Source organism: Globicephala melas, chromosome 8 (genome assembly GCF_963455315.2).
Source record: "Globicephala melas chromosome 8, mGloMel1.2, whole genome shotgun sequence".
In the NCBI taxonomy this organism is placed as follows: domain Eukaryota; kingdom Metazoa; phylum Chordata; class Mammalia; order Artiodactyla; family Delphinidae; genus Globicephala; species Globicephala melas.
Window position 1 is genome coordinate 95447587 of NC_083321.1, and position 21416 is coordinate 95469002.

The window sequence follows — 21416 nt, forward strand, 5'->3', positions numbered from 1 at the left end:
GAATGGGGTGGAAGAAAGCAAGGGCCACGGGCAGGCAGATGTTATTGTGGTTAAAAGCAAGGGGGTTGTGGTCAGGCGGCCTCGTGTTTGAATCCTTGCTGGCTCCCCTACTTGTGTGACTTCTGGAAGCCTCGGTTTCCTAGTCAGTAAAAGGCGGCTAAGAATAGAACATATTTTGGAGGGTTGCCACGAAAATTAAATAAGATGATACATGTAAAGTGCTTGCCACAGAACGTGGACATAATAAGAACACAGTGAATGGTAGCTGCTATGATAATTGTTATTGTTGGAGTTCAGAGCCAGGAGAGAATAGTGCAGAGTTGTAGGTCAGTAGCTGAGAAAGTCTTCCTGGGAAACTCAAGTTTTGTCCTGGATCTTGAAGAGTTGGTCAGGTAAAATCAAAAGGAAGGAGAGGGACAGAGGGAGGGCTTACATAGTGGAGTGAGACTACAAATTCTCTATCCTAAAAGAAAAATCTAGTTTGATCTGTGGTTGAACTCAACAAGGACATTGATTATGGGTAAGAGGTGGTAGGAAGAGGTCTTCTACCCTTGTTTCCAAACCCAGAATCTGAATAGAGACAAAGACAGCCTACACCTAGAAAAGAAACCAAACACAGGGCTTCTTTGTTTACTTCTGGGATCTCACTGGGGCGAAGAGGAAGGGGCCTAGGAATATGGCTGGAGGCAGAGTTGATGATGGATGGGGGACAGGATCTGAAACAGAGGAAGTTAGGAAATGTGGGTGAGGCCCTAATGACTCACGTGAGAAGGCCTATCTCTAAGGCTGGATTGGGATGAGGGTCCTGTCAGGCAGGAGGCCAGTTTTGAGACCCTGGGCACCTCTCCAGCCCTGCCAACTCAGAGTGGGAAGCCCTAGGGGAGCAGTCTTTATGCTAATCCACTGTTCTCTGACTGCCTGCCTTATCTCCATAATGGAGAGATAAACTCCTTTGGGACCAGGATGTTTCCCCAGGAAAGATGCTGTTTGTTTTAGATCCTCTAAGCTTAACCCTCTGTCAAGTACCAGCTATCCATCCCTGATATCAAGCATCACTGGGCATTTGTTTAAAATGCAAATTTTCAGTTCTTTTTCCTAAGGAGTCTGATGGACTAGATTTAGGAATCCAGCTATCTGTGTTTTTAACAAGCACCTAGGTGATTCTTTTGATAAGGCAAATTTGAAAAACATCAAGTTAGATAACCTCTTGAATCACTTTCAGTCTTAAATTTAGGCAGCGAAGTGTAGTAAGAAGAGCCCTGGGTTAGCAGTAAGGAGGTGGATTCTGGGCCCCACCCTGCAGTTCAGGGGCATCTGGTCTGCTGGTGTCTTCAAGGTCCCTGGGTGCCGGAGTACCTGTTGTCATCTTCGGTACTAATAAGAACGCTGTGCTGGGGAAAACCTAGAAGGGAAGGCGGCTGCAGAGCAGAGGAGGGTATTCACCATCTGTGATCAAGATCTTGGAAAGAATAGGAGGCCCTAGAATAAACAGAAGTGAAATGGACATCAAGGAACCCCAGGTTCAGAGCATCCCCCTGGGGTTGTCTCTTCCGGGATTGGCAGGACTTTGTATGTCTCAGCAACTCCCACTATACCCAGGGGGACACCTAGGCCCGAAGAATTTTTTAAATGTGTCTAAAGCACACAGTTAACCAGAGAAAGCAGGAACCCAGATCCCTCCTGCCTTCGCCCAGTTCATTGTTGGGGTGCATGGCAGGGCAGTCCTACTTTCTTGGGGCTTGTGGGACAGCCTCTGATGGTCAAGAGCATCTTGAATTCCCAGACATTCTCCAGAGTGGCCTGGAATGTAACATTTCCCTGAATCTGCTTGGCCTATTACTGGGAGAGAGAATGGGGGTCTGGGGAGGTGGGCAGGACTGGGGAAAGGTCGTGAATGGGGGAAGTGAGGGCAACGAGACAGAAAAGAAACTGCACAGGGGTTCACAGAATGCGGGCGCTTTCAGGGCCACCACGTCAGAGAGGTGCCCCGACTGATCAAGATTTCACACCTGACGGATGTCAACGCCAGCAGAACCCCAGCCCCTCTCTCCCGACCCAGGGCAGTCAAAAGGCTGAATGCGAGGCGAGGTCTGATTTTGCAGAAGCTTTGTAGAAATTCGCTGCGTCAGAGAAACTGAAAGACCAAACAAAACCCCTAAAACACCAAGCCCGATTCTTTCATCCACGTGGCACAAAAACAAGCCAAAAAAAGGGAGGCGGGGGAAGAGTCACCCGTCCCGCCCCTGCTGGGAGAGTCAACTCCTGGGCCAGCCCGGTCGCTGCCGGGCGCGGCGGGGAGGGAGGGCGATTGAGAAAGCCCTGTTCCCACAAGGCCGCCTTGCACCGGTCCCCTCGGCCCGCGCCGCCCCCGTCCGTGGCCGCCGCCGAGCGCGGGGAGCCTCCGCGGGCCCTTTAAGGGCCGAGAGGTGCGCGGTCTCTTTAAGGCAGGTCCTGGTGGTTTCTGTTTTCTGAAGGAAGTGACGGGGGGTGGGATTGAATGAAAAGTGCAAAACAGAGTCTTGGAGCGCCGGAGTCGGGGGCCGTGGGAGCCAAGGCACTGGGCCGAGGGGGCAGACGGGCCCTGGGAGCGCGGTGTCCGCCTCGGAGCCGCCGGGGGACGCGCGACGGAGCGCAGCCCACGTGCGTCGGCGCCTCGTCGCGGGCGCCCCGCGGCTGAGCCCCTAGGGGAGCCGCGCCCCGGCGCCGCGAACTAGCCTCCAAGTTAGGGCGAAGTTTGGCCGAGCCGTTCCCCGCCCCCCCGCGGCGCGCCGGGACCGCGAGGGCGGCGGCGGTCCCCGGGGATGCGCCCACCCGGCCGCGGCGGGGTCCCCCCGGCGTCCCCTGCGTTGCTGCTCCTGCTGCTGCCGGTGCTTATGCAGCTGCTGGGGGCGCCGCGCGGCGAGGGCGCAGGGACCGGGGCTGGCGCGCCGTCTGAGCTGCGGGTCCGCGTGCGGCTGCCCGACGGCCAGGTGACCGAGGAGAGCCTGCAGGCGGACAGCGACGCCGACAGCATCAGCCTGGAGCTGCGCAAGCCCGACGGCACCCTCATCTCCTTCACCGCCGACTTCAAGAAGGTGAGGCACCCTCGCTCGCCCCGGGGGGACCTGCGTGCCTGAGCGCTCCGGGGTCCCAGTCGCACCGAGGCCAGCAGACGGAAGACTGGGCCAGGAGAAGGACGCGACTTAGCCAAGGTCACGCCGGGCTCTTATCCACACCTCTTTGCCCTGTTCCCCAGCGCCTAGACCCGGCCCTTCATTCTCCCCCACGAACTGCTCTGCTGCCTTTCCGATTCTCCCCTCCAGCCTTTCACTTCTTCTCTCTGGGTGCCCAGGCCACCAGACCAGCTCCCCACTTCGTCTTTCAACTCTCCACTCTCCGAGAGCCCTCTAGGTGCAGACCTTACTTCAAGGGAGTCAATGTTAATAACCCCGTCTCCCTTTTTGGAGTCATTTTCTCAGGCTCTATCAGGGAAGAATCCTGGGCCAGGCATCAGAGGTCCTGGGTTCTCGCTGTGTGACCTAGGGCAAGTTCCTTTCCTTCTCCGGGCCTCCTTTCTCACCTCTGTACAGAGCAAGCCGGTGGCGCCAGGCCTCCCAGCCCTGACATCTTGGAGGCTGTGTACCACTTCTCCTTGTTTCACTTTCCTGGGCTGGGGGAGGGGGTTCCTGGGAAGAGCTGCTTGTCCCATGTCCCTCCCAAGCCACTTCTCCTCTTTGGTCCAAAAGTCTGGGAAACTTGTAGCGGAAGACCTGGGGAGAGGCCCCAGATGAGTCCCCAGGCTATGGGAGAGGTGCCGCCTCTCACCCTCCTTGGCAGGAGGGCTGGCCAACCCCCAGTTTTGGCCTAGATTGTGGGGAAGTGGGTAGAGACAGCCTCTCCTGAGTGTGTGTGTGTGTGTGTGTGTGTGTGTGTGTGTGTGTGGTGGAGGGAACCAGTAGGTGGGCCTGGACCCCCAGGATTGGAGCTGGGGTAGAGAGTGGAGGTGCTGGGCTTATCAGGAAGTGGGCCTGGAAGGGCGGTGAGTGACTAACGGTGACCCAGCAGCAGGAATCCTGGAGGGGAGGAAGGTGGGTAAGGTGTAGGTACACAAAGGGAGTCTCCTGATCACCTAAAGTCCCCTCCCCAAGTCCCTCTCCTGGTAAAGAAGCCCTGTGAGGCTCTGTCTCTGGGGGAGTGGAGAGGTGAGGCCCATGACATAGGCAGCAGCTGGGGAAGCCCGGGGCGGTGGGACTGTTGCCTGAGCCATCTCTCTCTCCTTCCTCTTAGAGACTGGGAGCTGGGGTGGCGGGGAAAGGGTAGAGTTTGGAGTGTCAGCTAGGGATGCAGCAGAATCACCCGAAGATAGTACCAGGTGGGTGGGTGGTGATTCTGTGGACGGTGGAGGTGGGGCTTGACGGAGATCTGTCCCTGGACTACTGAGTTTTCACTGAAAAGGGATGTAGGGAGACCAGTGGCGGGTGGCAGGTTGTGGGGGGAGGGGCGGTTGAGTGTCACAATGGGGAGGACTTTGCGACCCTTCCTCACTCAGCAGGCCCAAGCTAGGTTCTCAGTTCAGGTAGGGGCAGGTGAGTTTGTGTGCGGAGAGAGGGAAGCTGACAGGGCCAGAACACCCCCAGAGTCCCCACTTAAACTCCAGGGGAATTTTGTCAAGTCTCTTCTTTTCCTTGAAAACCCAAATAGTGGCTGGACCCTCCCCAGGAGACAGGGATCTGATCTTCCCTTCTGACCTTCCACTGAAGCCCTTTGTCCTTGTGAGTGAGCGTCAGGCCAGCCTATGAGTCTCCCACCTTCCTGCCCACTGCACATTGTTCTACGGCTGTGCTGAAGCCCTAGAGAGACTTCCCCGACCCTGCCACCTCTCTGGCAGCCAAGGCTGTGGCTAGGACACTGGTTGAAAGAGTCAAGGGGTAGAGCTCAGCTTTTATAGCCTCTAGCTGCAGCATGAAAGATTTTATTGCTCTACCCTGAGGGTGAGGGGAGGGGAGAGGCGGGGTGGCAGTGGGGTGAAGGCCTGGGGATTGGGGCTGAGGGTGGAGTAGGGGGCTGACTGCCCAGTTAGAGAATCAATTCAGAGCTGATTGTAAGAGCCTCATTTTTGCTATTTTTTTATTATTTTATTTTTTCCTTGTTAGTTATTTTAAATATAGCAGTGTGTACATGTCAATCCCAAACTCCCTAACTATCCCTCCCCCCAAACCTTACCCCCTGGTAACCGTAAGTTCCTTCTCTAAGTCTGTGAGTCTGTTTCTGTTTTCTAAATAAGTTCACTTACAGCATTTTTTTTTTTTAGATTCCGCATACAAGCATTATTTCTCTTTCTCTGACTTACTTCACTCAGTCTGACAATCTGTAGGTCCATCCATGCTGCAAATGGCATTAAGAGCCACATTTTAATCCCCACAGCGGTCCAAACCACCACCCAGGTTTCCAGAGTGTGCTTTTCAGGTTAGCCTCTGACCCAGAAGCTGGCATTTCACACCCACCCCTGGCATCTCCAGTTTCATCAGCAAGGGAGGGAACTGGGAGTGGAAAGTATGGAAAGGGAACCAGCTTTCCAAGGTCCCCTCTAACTCTGGGTGTCTCAGATGGCCTGGAGCAGGGTGGAGTTGGGGAAGGCTGGGAGTGGGGTTTACCTCCACCCCAGTCCACTGTCTGCATTGGCCAGAGCAGCTTTTATACGGGATCCTTCTGGGGTGGGTCACCTCTCTTGTTGCCCGCCCAGTCCTCAAGATCTCTGGCAGCTTTCCACGAGAAGCTTCTATCTAGAAGTAATGACTTTTCCTGTAGGAAAAAGTCCTGGATGTGGTGTTTCTTTTGTTTCATGTACCAAATCCATTTGGGGTGGTTTGGAAACAGTCCCTAGTCCACTTGGGAATAGTGACGTTGGCCATTTGGCACATTTGGGAGACAGTCCAGACTGAAATGAGACAGACCTGGTTTAACCCTGGGCAAGCTACCTGATCTGTCCAAGCCTTCATTTCTTCATCTGTAAAATGGGGATAATAATGGTACCGATCCCATGGCCATTGTGAGAACTACACAGGGCAATGCATATGAAATACTCAGTGTGTCAGCGGCTGTACTCAGTGCTCCAGAAGTAGAAGCCAGTAACTTTCATAATCATAGTCCACATCGCATCTCAACATGGACCTTCCCTGCTAAGCCTGGGTGCAAAGGGGTTGAATGACCGATCCAAAGTCACACAGAAGGTCAGCACTGAGCCTGGAAGAGCCTTAATCCTTCATCATAAGCTTCTCTTTGAAGCTCCATTTATTAGTCAGAGTTCTCCCGAAAAACAGAAATAGTAGGGTAGAAATACAGATCTACAGAAAGAGATTTTATCATGAGGGGTTGGCTCATACGGTTACGGAGGCTGAGTCCCGCGGTCTGCTATCTGTAAGCTGGAGGCCCAGGAAGGCCCGTGTGGTCCCAGTCTAAGTCCACAGGCCTGGGAACCAAGCGCAGTGATGTCTGAGGGAAGGAGAAGATGGATGTCCAGCTCACACAGAGAGAGCAAGTTTGCCCTTCCTCCACCTTTTTTCTTCTATTCACACCCTCAACAGATTGAATGATGCCCACCCACCCTGGTGAGGGCCACCTTCTACTCAGCCTGCTACTTCAAATGCTAATATCTTTCCGAGACAGCCTCACAGACACACCCAGAAATAATATTTTGCCACCTATGTGGGCATCTCTTAGCCCAGTGAAGTGGAAACATAAAGTTAACCATCACACTCCAAAATTGCTGGCCAGCCCCCCAGCAGGGAGCAGCCATCCCTGTCCTGTCCGTCTACTCAGGGCAGCAGCAAGGCCCCTTGTGCTGGATGCAATGCAGCCCTCTGTCTGGATGATCTCACCACACACCCATACCCACACCCACACCCACACCCACACCCACACACACACACACCCCACCCCCCCACCCCTTCCACCCTCCCTGTTTGCGTCTGCCGGGATGGGTCTCTAACATGGCCTGGCCCTCCCCACACAGCCACACTGGACCTGAAGCCAGTAAAGCTGTAACAGTAATCCACCTGCTCTAGGACACGTATGTAGCCTGGAGCCCGGGCAAGGATGACGAACTCCACAAGCAGCCTGGAGCTACCGAATCACCATCGTGAGTTACTGTAAGCCCTGCCCACAGGCTGCTGCCCGTCCAGCAGATCAGGCTGCAGCTCTCAAAGTGCTAGAGCTCAGTGACTCCCAGGCTTCGCTGCACATTTGAATCGCCTGGGGAGGGAGCTTTAGAAAACCCCGAAGCCAGACTAATTAAGTCCGACTGTCTGAGGCTAGGAGCCAGGCAGCCAGAATTTTAAAGAGCCCCTGGTGATTCCAATGAGCAGCAAAGTTTGGGAAGCATTGGCATAGCTGCTCCAGGGAAGAAGGGGCTTGCAGGAGGTTTCAGGTTAGACTGTTAAATGAAGGTAGATCCCAAACTCAGTCACTTCGTTGAAACCTGTCATTCTACCCGCAATAGTCCCTAATGTGTTTCAACAGCATATCGAGGCTTAATTCTCCGTGCCCTCAGTGCAGGAACTAAAATTCATCACACACTGTCAACAGGCAGTGCTCTTCTTGAGAATCCAAAGCCCACGTATGTAATTATACCCGGATGTACAGACTTACTGGGCATATTAATAGCGGGCGTGGCACCATCCCGGCTTTTGGTCTGACAGCCCTGTTGGTCCCCGTCCCCCAGGCTGCTGTGCCCGTCCAAGTATCTCTTTCCCCTCTGTCTCCCAGTGTGAGTGTCTAAAAGCTGTGGGAGGGGATGAGTCATGCTCAAGCGGTTTGGTGCTGACTGGAAGGGGAGGGTGGGGCTGAAAGATAAGAGAAAGTCCTGAGCAGCTGCGTGGGGGTTGGGGGGGTCAAGGCTGCAACGGGAGGAAGGAGCCATATCCAATGTGTAGAGGGAGGGGGTCAAGAGGGGCCTCGGGCTGGCGCCAAGATAGGGGAAGCCGTATAACAGGGTGGGTGAGCTCGAGGTCACTCTGAGGGACCCAGAGGGATGGGAAACTTGCGCCCTGCTCTGGGCCCCGATGGTCCAGAGAGCACCAGCGTCCCTGCCCTGGGGCTCCCCGCCTTGGTGCGGGGAGCAGCTTCAGCCTGTGAGAGGTAGTCAGCAAAGATGTGGAATGTGCAAATGGCCATGTGGCTGCCGGAGGCTGTTTATTCTAACGGGATATCACATCACGGGACTGTCAGGCAGGACAAACTCTTAGAGTCCAGTCTCCCCCTACCCTGCAGTTTGGTGATTCGTAGTAGGGGTATTTGTTGGAGAGGATGTCTTTTGGGGGAACAGAGGGCAGTAGAGGTGCTTACAGGAGAGGCCCAGGGTTTTTTGGTATCCAGGGTATTTCCCCACCCTGGCGGTTCATGAGAAGTCACCAGAAAGAATGATCCGGCTTGTGTCCATGGAACCTTCCGGTCTAACAGCAGTCCCTCTGCCATGTCTGAGGAATTCCTCCCCGCATCAGGGATCAGCAGCCCTGCCCCGAGGTTCAGCCCAGCTCCTGGAGTCTGGCAAGCATCTCCCACCCGCCGAATGCCTATGTCCAGATGGAGTCCTGGCAAAAGATCCCGGGTCAGGCAGTGAGGACTGCCACCTGGGACAAGTAAGTGGCCTGTTGGGATGACGGGGAGAGGCAGAAGTGAGGTTCTTCCTACGAGGCTTCCCAGGGTACACAGAGGTGGTGATGGTGGAGCAACAGAGGCCAGCTTTGAGGTAAGAATCACATATGTCTGAGCTGTCGGATCACACACTGACAGTTGCTTTCACACACCTGGCCTCCTTCGATCCTCACCACTACATCGTGCAGCAGGTATGGCTTCCAGTTTGCAGACGTGCAGACTGAGGCTCAGAGCTATGAAGTGACTTGGACGAGATCAATAACTAATGATCCAAGATTGGGACCCAGGGAGCCTTCCACTGTATTCTGACCGCCTGTGCCACTATGGCATATACGTGGGCTCCTTCTAGAAGGCTGAAGAAACCTGAATAGGGGAGGGGAGAGGAAAGAAGGAGACTGAAAAGAGCCTTGGTGCAGAGGAACAGATCTACAGAGAAAACCTCCTCTGTACAGATTTGGGCTGTACCCCTCCCCCAGGCTCATCACAATTCCCCCACCCCACCCCTCCCACGAATTTTAAGTTTTGACCCCTTCACAGGGCCTGAGACACTCCCCGTTCCCCTCCCGCCACGGCCTCTGGAGAGATGGCGGGTGGGGGTGAGGGGACCATTTTTAAAACATCTCACAGATACTACTGAGCACTCACTAGACATTTTTCTGCCCTTTCCCAGCTGTGTGACTTGACAAATCGCGTAACCTCTCTGAGCCCCAGGTTCAGACATGACACAAACACAGTGTGATGCTGGCAGGCGTGTTGTGAGAAGTGAGTAAGAGGCCTCAGCGAAGCAGAGGCCAGCGAGGGCACGTGAGAAGAGAAGTAGCAGTTCTAGCCGGGGCCCCAGCCCTGCTTCCTCAGGCCGTTAAGCAGATGGTTCCTGCTCTGGGGACCAGAGCATTATTAGGATTCCCGTCCTTTCAGCTGGCAAGCGCTGAAGTGGCTGCCACCGAGGTTCCCACGAAGGGCTGGGGGCGGGGCTGGGGCTGGGAATGCAGGTGAGAGGGAAGCGTGGCACCCGCCTCGGGAGCCCTGAGTCAGCAGGACATTGGGGCGCAGTTGATCCACATACAGCCACACGTTGTTCCAGGGGCAGTCGGGACACTGGCGACCTCTGGGATTTGGCTGACAGAGCACTGGGGGGCACTGGGAGGGGGCAGGCGGCACTGCCCCCAGCTGGTCGTGGCACCCGTAACAAGAAGCCTCTGTCCGGGCCTAGCCTTGAGGGTCTGCAGGCATCTCGTAATAGGGGCGGCCTATGTCCCGGGCACCGGCCAGGGAATGTGCTCGGCCTGGCTTTGGGTTGAGTCCATTTGCCTCTGCACCTGCTTGGAGAGACAGGGCAGAGGGGCCAAGGTGCCCCTGAGTGTGCCCCGGGGCAGCCAGCATGGGGAGAAGAGGGCGTTGGTTCCTGGCTGCCCCTCCAGGGCGACCCCTCACCTCCCCAGTGCAGTGAAGTTCGCTCCTCTCTAGCCATAAAGCAGCCCCAGCCAGGAGCAGTGCCATAAATACTTGGGTTGGCTCAGCCCGGGCCTCAGAATCACACAGTCCGGTGTGACGACAGGAAGGAGACCAAGATGGTAGAGGAAACTCCCAGGAGACAGCACCAGCCGTCCAGGGGCAAAGAGGAAGGGGAGTTGGTGCTTTGTGGAGATCCTGGAGAGGTGGCCTTCAGCCTGGGCTGTGCAGCCGCCGTGGCACAGAGCTGGGCTGGGAGAGGGGCTTGGAGGGAAGGGCAGCTCCGCCGTCAGGCCCTCTTAGTTTTCAGGTCCCCTGTGGTGCAAGGCTGGGCTGACAGCAAGGTCTGAGGCAGGACAGCCCCCCCCACTGCTCCCCACTGGGGGGCTGAGGAAGGCCCCTGTGAGGGTGACAGGAAGGCAGAGGAGGAGGGGAGGTCGGCCAGGCTGAGGCTGGGGCAGCGAACGAACGTAGGAGAGGATGCCCACGAGGGGGTGTGCAAGGCAGGGGAGTGTAACAGCATGTGTGCAGAGGCTTGTGTGTGAGATGGGGTGTGAGACGTGGCGTGTGAGACTTTGGGGGAATTCAAGGAGGGAGGGAGGGTGTGGGAGAGACTGTCGGAAGGAGGTGGGCCTGTGAGACAATCTGTGAGGGCTGCCACGTGTGACTGAGAGAAAGGGGGAGGTGGGGAGTCTCCCGGGAGAGGCTGTGAGGGAGGAAACGTGCTCCTAGGAGCAACGGTGTGAGGGAGGAGGGACCGTACAGCCGAGCCACGGCGTGGGCCCTGGCGGGAGGGGCCTGGGGGGCCTGGGTGCCGCTGGGTGAGGGGTGGGAGGTGGTGGGAGGATCAGCACGTCTGGGTGAAAGATTATGGCCATGGGACCCATGAATGGGGGAAAGCAAGTGTCTGTGCGTCCAGTTACGATTTGACTTGGCTGTGAGTAACATAAAACCCCACAGCAGCGGAAGCAAGAGAGAGGTCTGTTTCCCCCTTTCAGTCTCATCTAAGGCTGGAAGCCGGCAGCTGGGCTGATGTGACCGCGTCACAGCCGTCAGCGCTCCGGTGGGCTCCGTCTGTGGGGTTGCCACCCATCCCCAGCACTGAGGTTTCCCTGGAGCTTCTCCCCAGGAAGGCAGCAGCAGAGGCCTGGCATGGACCGACTGCTCTTGGAAGTGCAGAGAGCTGCCCCCTGCTCTTCCCAGAACAGCCTTCTCTCTGTGAGATACAGTGGCTCTCTGGCAGCGTGGCAGGGAGTGGACGCACAGAAGAACAGAATATTGGGGAAGGGGCTCGGGGCAGGGGGAGCTCGGAAGAGCAGAAGGATCACTGGATTGAGTCAGGAGATCTGGGCTCCTGGGCCTGACTCTGCAGCTGTGTGACCTTGAAGGTCACGTCCCCTGCTGGAACCTCACTGGAGCATGAACTAAATGATCCCCTAAATCTTCTAGAGGCCCAAATTACAGCTGTAGGACGACCAGCCTGCAGAAGCCCAGTTACAAGGAAGCCCAAGAAGAAAGAGCCGTCTTCTTTTTGGAGGCGAGGGGGTTGATGGAGGCCCCAGAGCGCTGGTCCATTCTCAGCTCTGTGCCAGACCCTGAGGACGCTGCATAAATAAGTGGAGCCCCGTCTGGGGCTGGGGCGCAACACGAAGGGCCTGGGGCACGTGTTGCCCAGGCAGAAGACGCTGCATGAGGACGGGGCCCTCTGCCGAGGCATTTAGGTCAGATGCACACTGGCCCAGCACAGCTCGAGTTTCTGATTCAGCTCTAAGCCAGAGATCCATTCACGTCCTACCCTGGCTCAAAACCCAGCGATGACACCCAGTGATCTGCTAGATGAAGCTCAGACTTCTTTGGCTGGGCTCTCGGACACTGTGCCCTGCCCTCCTGCCGGCCAGCCTCCTCCTTCCACACCCAGCCCTCCCCTCCCCGGTACCCCCCTCCCTTTCCTCAGCACCCTGGCCTGCTCTTGTTTGCCCACTCAGTGCTTCATTTATTCATTTCCAGATAGGTACTGAGCGCCTGCTGTATTCAGGGGGTGGGGATACACTGCAAATAAGATACTCTCCCAGCCTCAAGGAATTGAGTCTGGAAGGAAAGAGATCATTGCAGACACAGTGAGATTCGTGCTCTGGAGGCTAGGGGTTGGGCCTGGCCAACTCTGCTGGAGGGTTGGTGAGGGCAGGGGTGACGGATGCATTTGAACTGAGTCCTGAAGGATGATGGGCAGAAGGGGACAGCTCATCCCTGGCAGAGGCGTCAGCTCATGGCCTCGCTCATTCTGGGAACCGCCATCTCTTTGGTTCAGCCTCTGGGGGGTACACTTTATGGTGAGGACAAAAGGAGCCTTGGAAGGGCACTGGGCCAGATTGTGTGACAGTAGCGTGGAGGGAGGGATGGGGTGGGGGCATTAAGAGGCCTTGGTACCTTCCCATCTTCTGTACATGCCTCTCTCTTTGCTAGAAAGCCACCCATCCTTTGACTGTCCAGAACCACTGAAATGTCCTTCTCTCTAGGAAGCCTTTCCTCCCTCCACCCCTCCCAGGCCCATCCCTAAGGGGACAAAAACGCTCCCTCCTCCATCCTTTGCCCTATAGCATTTTGCATAAACCTCACCCTAGGCCTTATCATAGTGCGCCGACATCAGTTGTAGGTCAGCCTCTCCTATGAGCCCCTTAAGACAGGAGCCTTGGCCTTGGCCGTGCCCACTCCCCTGCCCCGCCCTGGCGCCCGTGAAGGCTCTGCCCTGTGTAATCAGTGCCCTCCCACAGACTACCTGCGAGATCCAGCAGCCACCTGACTTCTCTGGGCCTCAGGTACATCTCTGGGAGAAAAATTTTTTGTCCTGCCTCTGCAGGTCTGGAGTAGATCACAGCTGGAGCAAGGCCAGGGATTGTAGCAATAATAGAGAAACTTAAGGAATCCGGCCCACTCTGTTCTGAGACCTTTCACTCATTTTTCCTCACAGTAATCCCTTGAGGTGTAGGTATTGTTAGTTGTACTCATTTTACACATGTGGAAACTAAGATACAGGGAGGTTAAGTAAATCCCTCAGGGTTACAGGGCCCATATCAGCAAAGCCAGGATCTGGACGCGGCCAGCACTGGCTCCAGAGCCTTTGCTCTTAACTACCATGCTCTTCGGGAACCTTAAAACCACCCCCAAAGGACTTCAGCAAATGCTCTCTCCGTGGCCATACGCTCTGTGTGGCCCAGTTTCAGCCCTAGTACTGGCCACTCCACTTCTTCCTGGTGGCCTGGCTCCTGGTGGGCTGGAGTTTCCTGGGAGCTCGTGGGAGAAGAAGCCTTATAGAAACTGCCCATCTTGGGAACCCTAGCCTGAGTCCTGGGCCTGGGGAGCCTGCCATGGACTCTTCCCCAGCTGTGTGGTCTTGCCTTGGGGGTTAGGGCACCTCTGTCTGGGTGGACCATCCCAGGGGACTCTCGGGCGAGCAGGGAACCTGGGAGCCAGGCATCCATCTGGCCTGGGCTTAGCGTTTGGCCAGATGTTCCTTGGAGCAGGGAGACCTCTCCCCCTGCCCTGCCCTCTGTGCTGGAGGGAAAGGGGGCCCTGGAACCTTAGTAGTGAGTCTGAGGTGTGGGGAGTAGAAGGTAGGAGGGACACTGGTCATGATGACGGAGCCAGAGATCCAGATGCTTGGGCCGCTTGTCTCCCTCCCGGGGCTCAGCGCATGGAGTATGGTTTCCCGGAGACATAGGATTAAGAAGGCTGGAGAATTCAGGGTTTAAAGAGGCTCTGGGCAGGGCAGGCAGAGGGCTTAGACGGGTGATCCTGCATCATCTTACCCTGATGTTTGCGTCAGATGCTGTTGTCTGTTAGTCACACAGAGCCCTGGATAGGAGCCGCCACGTTCCCAGGGCAGGTCTGCAGAGGACATACAGACCACCGCCGACGGGCACAGCTAGAAGAGGGCACTGCCTTCTCATCCTGGCTCTGCCGCTCGCCAGCTGTGTGGCCTAGGGCAGACCACACTTTCTCTCTGGGCCTGAGCTTTAGTTTCTTTAACTGGGCATCAAAGAAATTGAACTCGTTGATTTAGGACGCAGCTGTGCATTGTGGCTGTGAGAGCTTGGGTTTTGGAGTCAGACTGCCTGGGTTAAAATTCTGACTACATTTCCTCTTGGTCCCATGACCTTGAGCAAGTTATCCATTCCAAACTCGGTAATAATCATAGTTCCTATCTCCTCTTGCTATAAAGATTTTAAACCGGACGATACATCCTTTTTGACTCATGGTAACAATGACTTGTCCCTTCCAGTTATAAACTTCAATACAGCTTTGTCCTACACAAATAAATAGGAGATATAGAGGAAATCTATCTCAACAAAATAATTCTCATCCCCTCGCTTCACCCCCAGTCAAGTTCCCATTTTGGTAGCGTTTTGTTGTTGTCGTTGACGTTGTTGTTTAATACAGAAGCAGGGAAAATACTCTAACAGATTTTGTTCGCCCCCTGGTCTGGTCTAAAAGTTCAAATTCTTTCTCCTGCTAATGGTAGACGGGTGATATCCAAGCAACGAGGCCACTTGGGGCATCCCTCAGACCACAGGCGGTGACACGTGCCTGTGGTATTGGAGAAGATGCTGTGAATATACCAGATGGGTTCTTCTAAAGGGTCATTGCTGAAATTACCCCGGAGGTGGAACTTGGATCCTGCCTGGGGGTCCTGCCAGGGACATCCGCCTGACTCAGCCCTGGGAGGGAAAGTCTGGTATCAAGTCTCACCTGGCAGGAACTGAGCCCAGAACAGAAAATGCACAAGTGTACCAGCCTCCAGTCTCTCCTCAAACGACCTGAGGGGGTGGAAGATTGGATGGCCCAGGCTGGCGGGGCAAGCAGATCCCAGCCTCGTGGCCCGAGAGTGGATTTCCTGTGGAGAGGAAGCTGAGGTTATCCGAGCTCTGATTCACCTTGCCTGCAAGTCTGGGACCATGAGGAACCTTATGGAACCTTTCTCACCAGCTGGGTCTCAGTTTCCCTTGCTGCAATCTTGGCGGAAAATCTCCCCGGACACTCCCACCCCTCAATGTTCCAGAGATCATTTACAGTGAAAGGAAGTAGGGAAATGTCCTTGTAGAGTCAGAGGACTTCCAAAGGGCATGGGGGTTTGTGTGAGGACAGCACTGACTAGTTTCAGATCACCTGGGACACTTGCTGGTCACATGCAGTGATGACAGTGGCCCCGGTTAGCACCGCTGAGCACGTACTCCGGGCGGACATTCTGCTGTGCTTTCCCTCCACACTAACTCATTTAGTCGTCACCATAAGCCTCCAGGTAAAAGTGGCATCATCCCCTTGGGCTTCCCTGGTGGCGCAGTGGTTGAGAGTCCGCCCACCGACGCAGGGGACGCGGGTTCATGCCCCGGTCCGGGAAGATCCCACATGCCGCGGAGCGGCTGGGCCCGTGAGCCATGGCCGCTGAGCCTGCGCATCCGGAGCCTGTGCTCTGCAACGGGAGAGGCCACAGCAGTGAGAGGTCCGCGTACCACAAAAAAAAAAAAAAAGTGGCATCATCCCCATTTCACAAACGAGGCTTAGAGAAGGTGGGAGATAGACCTGTATGCCGGCTAATACAGTGTAGACTTGGAGTGGAACCCTGGGCCCCTCGCTGCCTCTACTGGAATCCAAGGGGGACCCTCAGACCCTGTTCTCAGAGCATCTCACTCTGGCACATGGACAGTAAGTGCTCAGTGAATGGGGGCTCTCAGTGGGCGAGGCCAGGGCACGGACACTGAAGGATGCATAGCTACACAGGGCTATATACCCTCCGTGCTGGTGCAGGGCCATTGGGGTTCCTGGAGGAGAGCCATCGTTGTGGCTTGGGTCTCTCGCAGGGGGGCTCTTGACGTATTCAGACCACTTCTGACTGGGACCTGCTGACTTCTCACCGCGAGCTGTTAGCCAAGGCACAGAGATGGGTGAGAGCAAGGGACACCTCAGGTACCCAGGGTTCCAGCAGCCAGATTGGGAAGGGGACCCGATCCCACCGCCCTTCTCCCTTCTCCTTCTGCCCCCCCCCCAGCCTCTCTGATTCATGCAGTGAATCAGTGACAGGAAAGAGCCCTTGGCCTGCTGGTAGTGCCATTAGTAACCCCGAGGGGAAAGGGGAAGTGGAGAGGGAAGGGGAAAGGTGAGCCAGCCCAGCTCCCTCAGGCCAGAAGCCTGCAACAGCTGCTGCTGTGTCTTGCCCTTAACCCCACCCTGACCCCACTACCTCCATCTGAGATGCAGGTGGCTAGGAGCCTGGCTGACCAGAAGCACCGGGGGCATTCTCCCCAAACCTACTGAATGGGAAAGTCAGCGAGAGAAACTCTAGAATCTGTACTTGTAAAAATGCAGCCCTCTCCCATGATGCCGTAGTCGGGTGGTTGTAGGGGCCCTGACTCACCCTGATCAGGGTGATATGGGGGTACCACCAAGGGGAAGCATCAGCTATGAATGAACCAGGAGCCGAAAAGGGTGCTGTTTCCTTTAAGGTGACGTTCTGTACTTTTAAACAATTTTGTTTTGGAAAGCTTTCCAGCAGTTCCCTGTGTGAATTTTCCAGGAGGCTTTGGAACATCTGGGGCATGTTCTTTCTTTTAAGTCACAGGTTTAAACGGGAAAGAGAAAATTTTCCATGCCGGCAAGAGGGAGGCGTCTATTGCAGGGCAGCGTCCAGGCCTGTGTCCTCTGCAGGGTCTGAGCTGAGCACTGGGTGGGCTGGTGAGGAGGCCCCGCCCCCTCTGGCCGGTTCCCATTCTTCTGCTCTTCTCCATCAGGATGTGAAGATCTTCCGGGCCCTGATCCTAGGGGAGCTGGAGAAGGGGCAGAGCCAGTTCCAGGCCCTCTGCTTTGCCACCCGGCTGCACCACAATGAGATCATTCCCAGCGAGGCCATGGCCAAGCTCCGACAGGTGAGTGCCCACCCTGGACCTGACCCAGAGCCCTCACCCCTGCAGCTGACTCCTGGCCTGGACCCTACCCCAGCCTCAGTCTCCCACCTGATTGCCGGCACCCCACTCTTACCCTCTAGTCCTGAACCCCTTAAATATGCCAAACCTGACCCCATAACCCCAGATCCCTAATCTGCCCTGAACCACCATCTCCCAGCTTCTGCCAGTCCCCTAATCTCAGCTCCTCCCCGTTTATGATGGAGGCAGGTCGGATCTGCCTCCAGGCCGAGGGCCACCACTCATCGTCCCGGTGACGCTGGACAAGTCACCTCGCCTTCAAAACCCCTGTTTTCTTACTGAGAGATGGGTTATGGTGAGAATTAAGTGGGAGAGTGCATGTTAAGTGTTCAGTGCGGCCTTTGAAACCCTCAGCCTGTTGCCCTTCTCCCGGTCCCTTCCTGGACCCCGGGCCTCTCCCCGGCCTCATTTAATTTCCCTGAACTACCCAGCAGGAGCTGTCCGAGGCCCCTCCCTTTTACCTGCCTTTCCCAGAGTGACTCAGTTGCCTGGATGTTGGAGAATACGGGGCCCCAGAGGTCACTGACCCTGGGACAGTTCGCCTCGCCTGCCCACTTCCAACACCACCCCCCAGCAACGGGTCAGAATTCTCCCTCAGGCCCCAGAGGTCAGCCCGGGCGGCCGCTGGCTGAAAAGGCTCGACTGTGCCCTGGGTATCAGTTTCTCCGCCAGTTGGAAGGGGGCTGGGTGCCCCTTGACTGCCACCCTGCCGGTGGCCCCAAGGATCCGAAGACAGCCGGCGTGGGCTTGTCTGACTCTCAGCGACCAGGGAAAGAGTGGGCAGGGGGCCTTCTGAGGCCGGGTGGGAACAGCTCTTCTCCTCCACGCAGAAAAATCCACGGGCAGTGCGGCAGGCTGAGGAGGTGCGGGGCCTGGAGCAGATGCACATGGACGTCACCGTGAACTTCAGCCAGGGGGGCCTGCTGAGCCCCCATCTCCGCAACGTGTGTGCCGAGGCCGCGGATGCCATCTACACCCGCCAGGAGGACGTCCGGTTCTGGCTGGAGCAAGGTCAGCTGGGTGCTGCCCGCTGCCGTATCGTCTCAGATATGATGGGAAGCAATGACGAGATATGGGAGGTCTAAACCCAGCTGGGACTGGTCAGGGAAGGCTTCCTGGAGGAAGTGATGCCTGTGTGGCTCTTTACTGAGAGGAGTCAGCAGATGAAAGGAACCAATTCCAGGTAGGGACGCGGAGAACTGTGACTCTGCTAGGCCCCGGGGAGGGAATGCCCAGGCAAAGCCCCCATCAGCCCTGCCCTTAGTGAGAACACAGATGGAACCTTCTGTCGTGGGACACGGGAACAGGAACCAGGGTCTGGATGGGGCCCAAAGATGCCCATTCCCAGCTGCCACCTCTCAGAGATCAGCTCCTCTCTTTCCCTTCACACCTTCCCAGGATCCTTGAGAACGCCTCCCATCTTTGCACGGTCCCTGCCTTTCCGGCCTATGGGACCTCACTGCTGGCCCATCTCTGGGTCACCTTCCCCAGGACTGTCCTGAAGTCAGACAGACCTGGGATTCAGTCCTGACTCCCCTACCTACTGTGTGACCTCAGCCAGATAGTTAAACCTCTCTGGGCCGGTTTTCCCATCTGTAAAACAGGGATGATAACACTTAGCCCATAGGGGTGCCAGGATGCCTGAAGGGGTCATGCCAGGAGGTCCCCTCCCCTCCCCCATCTCTGACCTCCGCCTTCTCCCCCAGGTGTGGACAGCTTCGTGTTCGAGGCCCTGCCCAAGGCCTCAGAGCAGATGTTGCTGCCTCGCTGTGGGCAGGTGGGGGACCGCGGGAAGCCCTGCGTCTGCCGCTACGGCCTGAGCCTGGCCTGGTACCCCTGCATGCTCAAGTATTGCCACGGCCGTGACCGCCCAACACCCTACAAGTGTGGCATCCGCAGCTGCCAGAAGAGCTACAGCTTCGACTTCTACGTGCCTCAGAGGCAGCTGTGCCTCTGGGATGAGGACCCCTAGCCGGCTCGGGATGAGGGCTGGTCCCGGAGGCAGCTGCTCGGGGCCCACTGCTCCTCCCCCAGCCGCCAGAGGGCGTGGCCACCCCCAACCGAGGCCTTATTGCTGTTCCTTCCCTCCTAATCCCGGAGCCTCTGGCCCCCGACTTGTCACTGTGAAAAGGGGTGTGGCACGGCAGGGGTTAACTCATGAAGGCAGCCCCCCACTCCCATGGGGACGGAGGGAGAAGGGGGTTCTCCAAGCTTGACCCCCGCATCTCCCCTGAAATGTTCGCTTTCAAGCAACCAAAATAGGACCGCGTGACTCTATTTAACTCTTTGCAGGTTTAGACCCTGGAAGGTGTCGATGCCTGTGACACCCACCTCCCCACGCCCAGCCCCCTGCCCCACCCTCCAGAAGGAGCTGGCCCCTGTGCACCTTCCCGCTGCCCAACAGGGAGGGGATCCTTGCCCCAGGGAGGGGGCAGCGCCGACAGCGGATCTCAACACGCTTCTCTCACTACTGGCCTCTGAGGCTGCCCGGGGGCCAGCTGGGGGCCCCCCCACCCCGAGACAGACCACAGGTGCCTTTCCGCAGACCTGGACTTTGCCGAGGGAGCTGGAGCCGGCTTGCATCCTCGAAGCAGAAATATTTTTGTAAGGTTTTGGGGCAGGGAGGGAGCATGAAGTATGAGGAAAACTTGAATCCCAGATTTTTAATGCAAAGTATTTATCGTTTGTACCAGAAATAAAAGTTTAAATTGTTACTTGGCTGATAGCTCTAGACTCGGAGTTCTGAGAGAACTTTTGGCCAATGCTGCCACCTGGCGTCAGGAGAAGTGTCCCTGTGCTCTTGGTGACCCATCTTGGGACAACAACTCCTAAAGCACCTACTGTGTGCTCAGCCTTGTGTTGGGGGGAGAGGATGTAGATGGGGGTGGGTATTATTAGGAAAAGATATGACAAAATTTCTGCGCTTAAGAAGATGAGACATACATAGATGGGCAAGCCAGGCAGTAAAAGACCCCGTGACATAGACTGAGATGTGAGATATGGTGAAAGCTCTGGAACCAGACTTCCAGGGGTCAAATCCTGGGCATGATTTTTTTTTTTAATTTATTTTATTGAGGTATAGTTGGTTTACAATGTTGTGTCAGTTTCTGATGTATAGCAAAGTGATTCAGTTATACATATATACAATAGTTTGCATTTGTTAGTCCCAAACTCCCAGTCCATCCTTCCCCCACCCCCTTCCTCCCCTCCCCCTTGGCAACCACAAGTCTGTTCTCTATGTGAGGCTGTTTCTGTTTTGTAGATAAGTTCATTTGTGTCATATTTTAGATTCCACATGTAAGTGATATCGTATGGTATTTGTCTTTCTCTTTCTGACTTACTTCACTTACCATGATAATCTCTAGGTCCGTCCATGTTGCTGCAAATGGCATCGTTTCATTCGTTTTTACGGCTGAGTAGTATTCCATCGTGTATATGCCCCACATCTTTTTTTATCCATTCACCTGTCGGTGGACATTTAGGTTGTTTCCATGCCTTGGCTATTGTAAATAGTGCTGCTCTGAACATAAGGGTGCATGTAAATATCTTTTTGAATTGGAGTTTTGTCCAGATATATGCCCAGGAGTGGGGTTGCTGGATCATACGGCAACTCTAGTTTTTGGAGGAACCTCCATACTGTTCTCCACAGTGGCTGCACCAATTTACATTCCCACCAACAGTGCAAGAGGGTTCCCTTTTCTCCACACCCTCTCCAGCATTTGTTATCTGTAGACTTTTTAATGATGGCCATTCTGACCAGAGCGAGGTGATACCTCATTGTAGTTTTGATCTGCATTTCTCTGTGAGCGAGGTTGAGCATCTTTTCATGGCCCTGTTGCTGGCCATGATTCTTATTTGCTGTGCAATCTTGAGTTACTTTACCTTTCTGTGCCTCAGCTCTCTCAGCTATAAAATGGGCTTAATTGTGAGACTGAAGTGAATTTATACGTGTCAAGTGCCCAGCACATAGTGAGTGCTCACTGTGTTAGCTGCTATTAATATTGTTACCGTTAGTGAAAAGAGCAGACGTTTCCTCATTTATAAACCCGACACAATGGAGCCAGACATCCCGAAGGCCTCTTCACTTCAAGAGTATCTTCTAGTATAAAGAGGCTGTAACATGAAGTGCTGGGCTGGGCACTGAGGACTTTCAAGGAGGAGGGATGTGCAGGCTGAGTTGATTGGGGAAGGTTTCCTGGACAAGATGGGACGTGGGTTGAGGCTGCAGGCTGGTAGGGATTTGGCAAGGTGGAGGGGACTGTGTGAGCACAGGGCAGAGACTGGAGTCTTTCAGGCGTTGGGCAAGTCCCAGGGGTCCCAACTCCTTAGGAGGGAGGAGGCTGGGAGTCAGAGCCTTCC

The 21416-nt window shown here is 55.6% G+C and overlaps 1 protein-coding gene across 1 annotated transcript; it reads left to right on the plus strand.

The window, feature by feature from the left end:
• Positions 1 to 2285: 2285 nt before the first annotated feature.
• Positions 2286 to 19771, plus strand: OAF (out at first homolog). The gene is made up of 4 exons (XM_030839310.2): positions 2286 to 3074; positions 16866 to 17000; positions 17888 to 18068; positions 18764 to 19771. Exons 1-4 carry the CDS (start codon positions 2802 to 2804, stop codon positions 19027 to 19029), a joined length of 855 nt encoding a protein of 284 aa, XP_030695170.1. The 5' UTR covers positions 2286 to 2801; the 3' UTR covers positions 19030 to 19771.
• The last annotated feature ends 1645 nt before the right edge of the window (positions 19772 to 21416 follow it).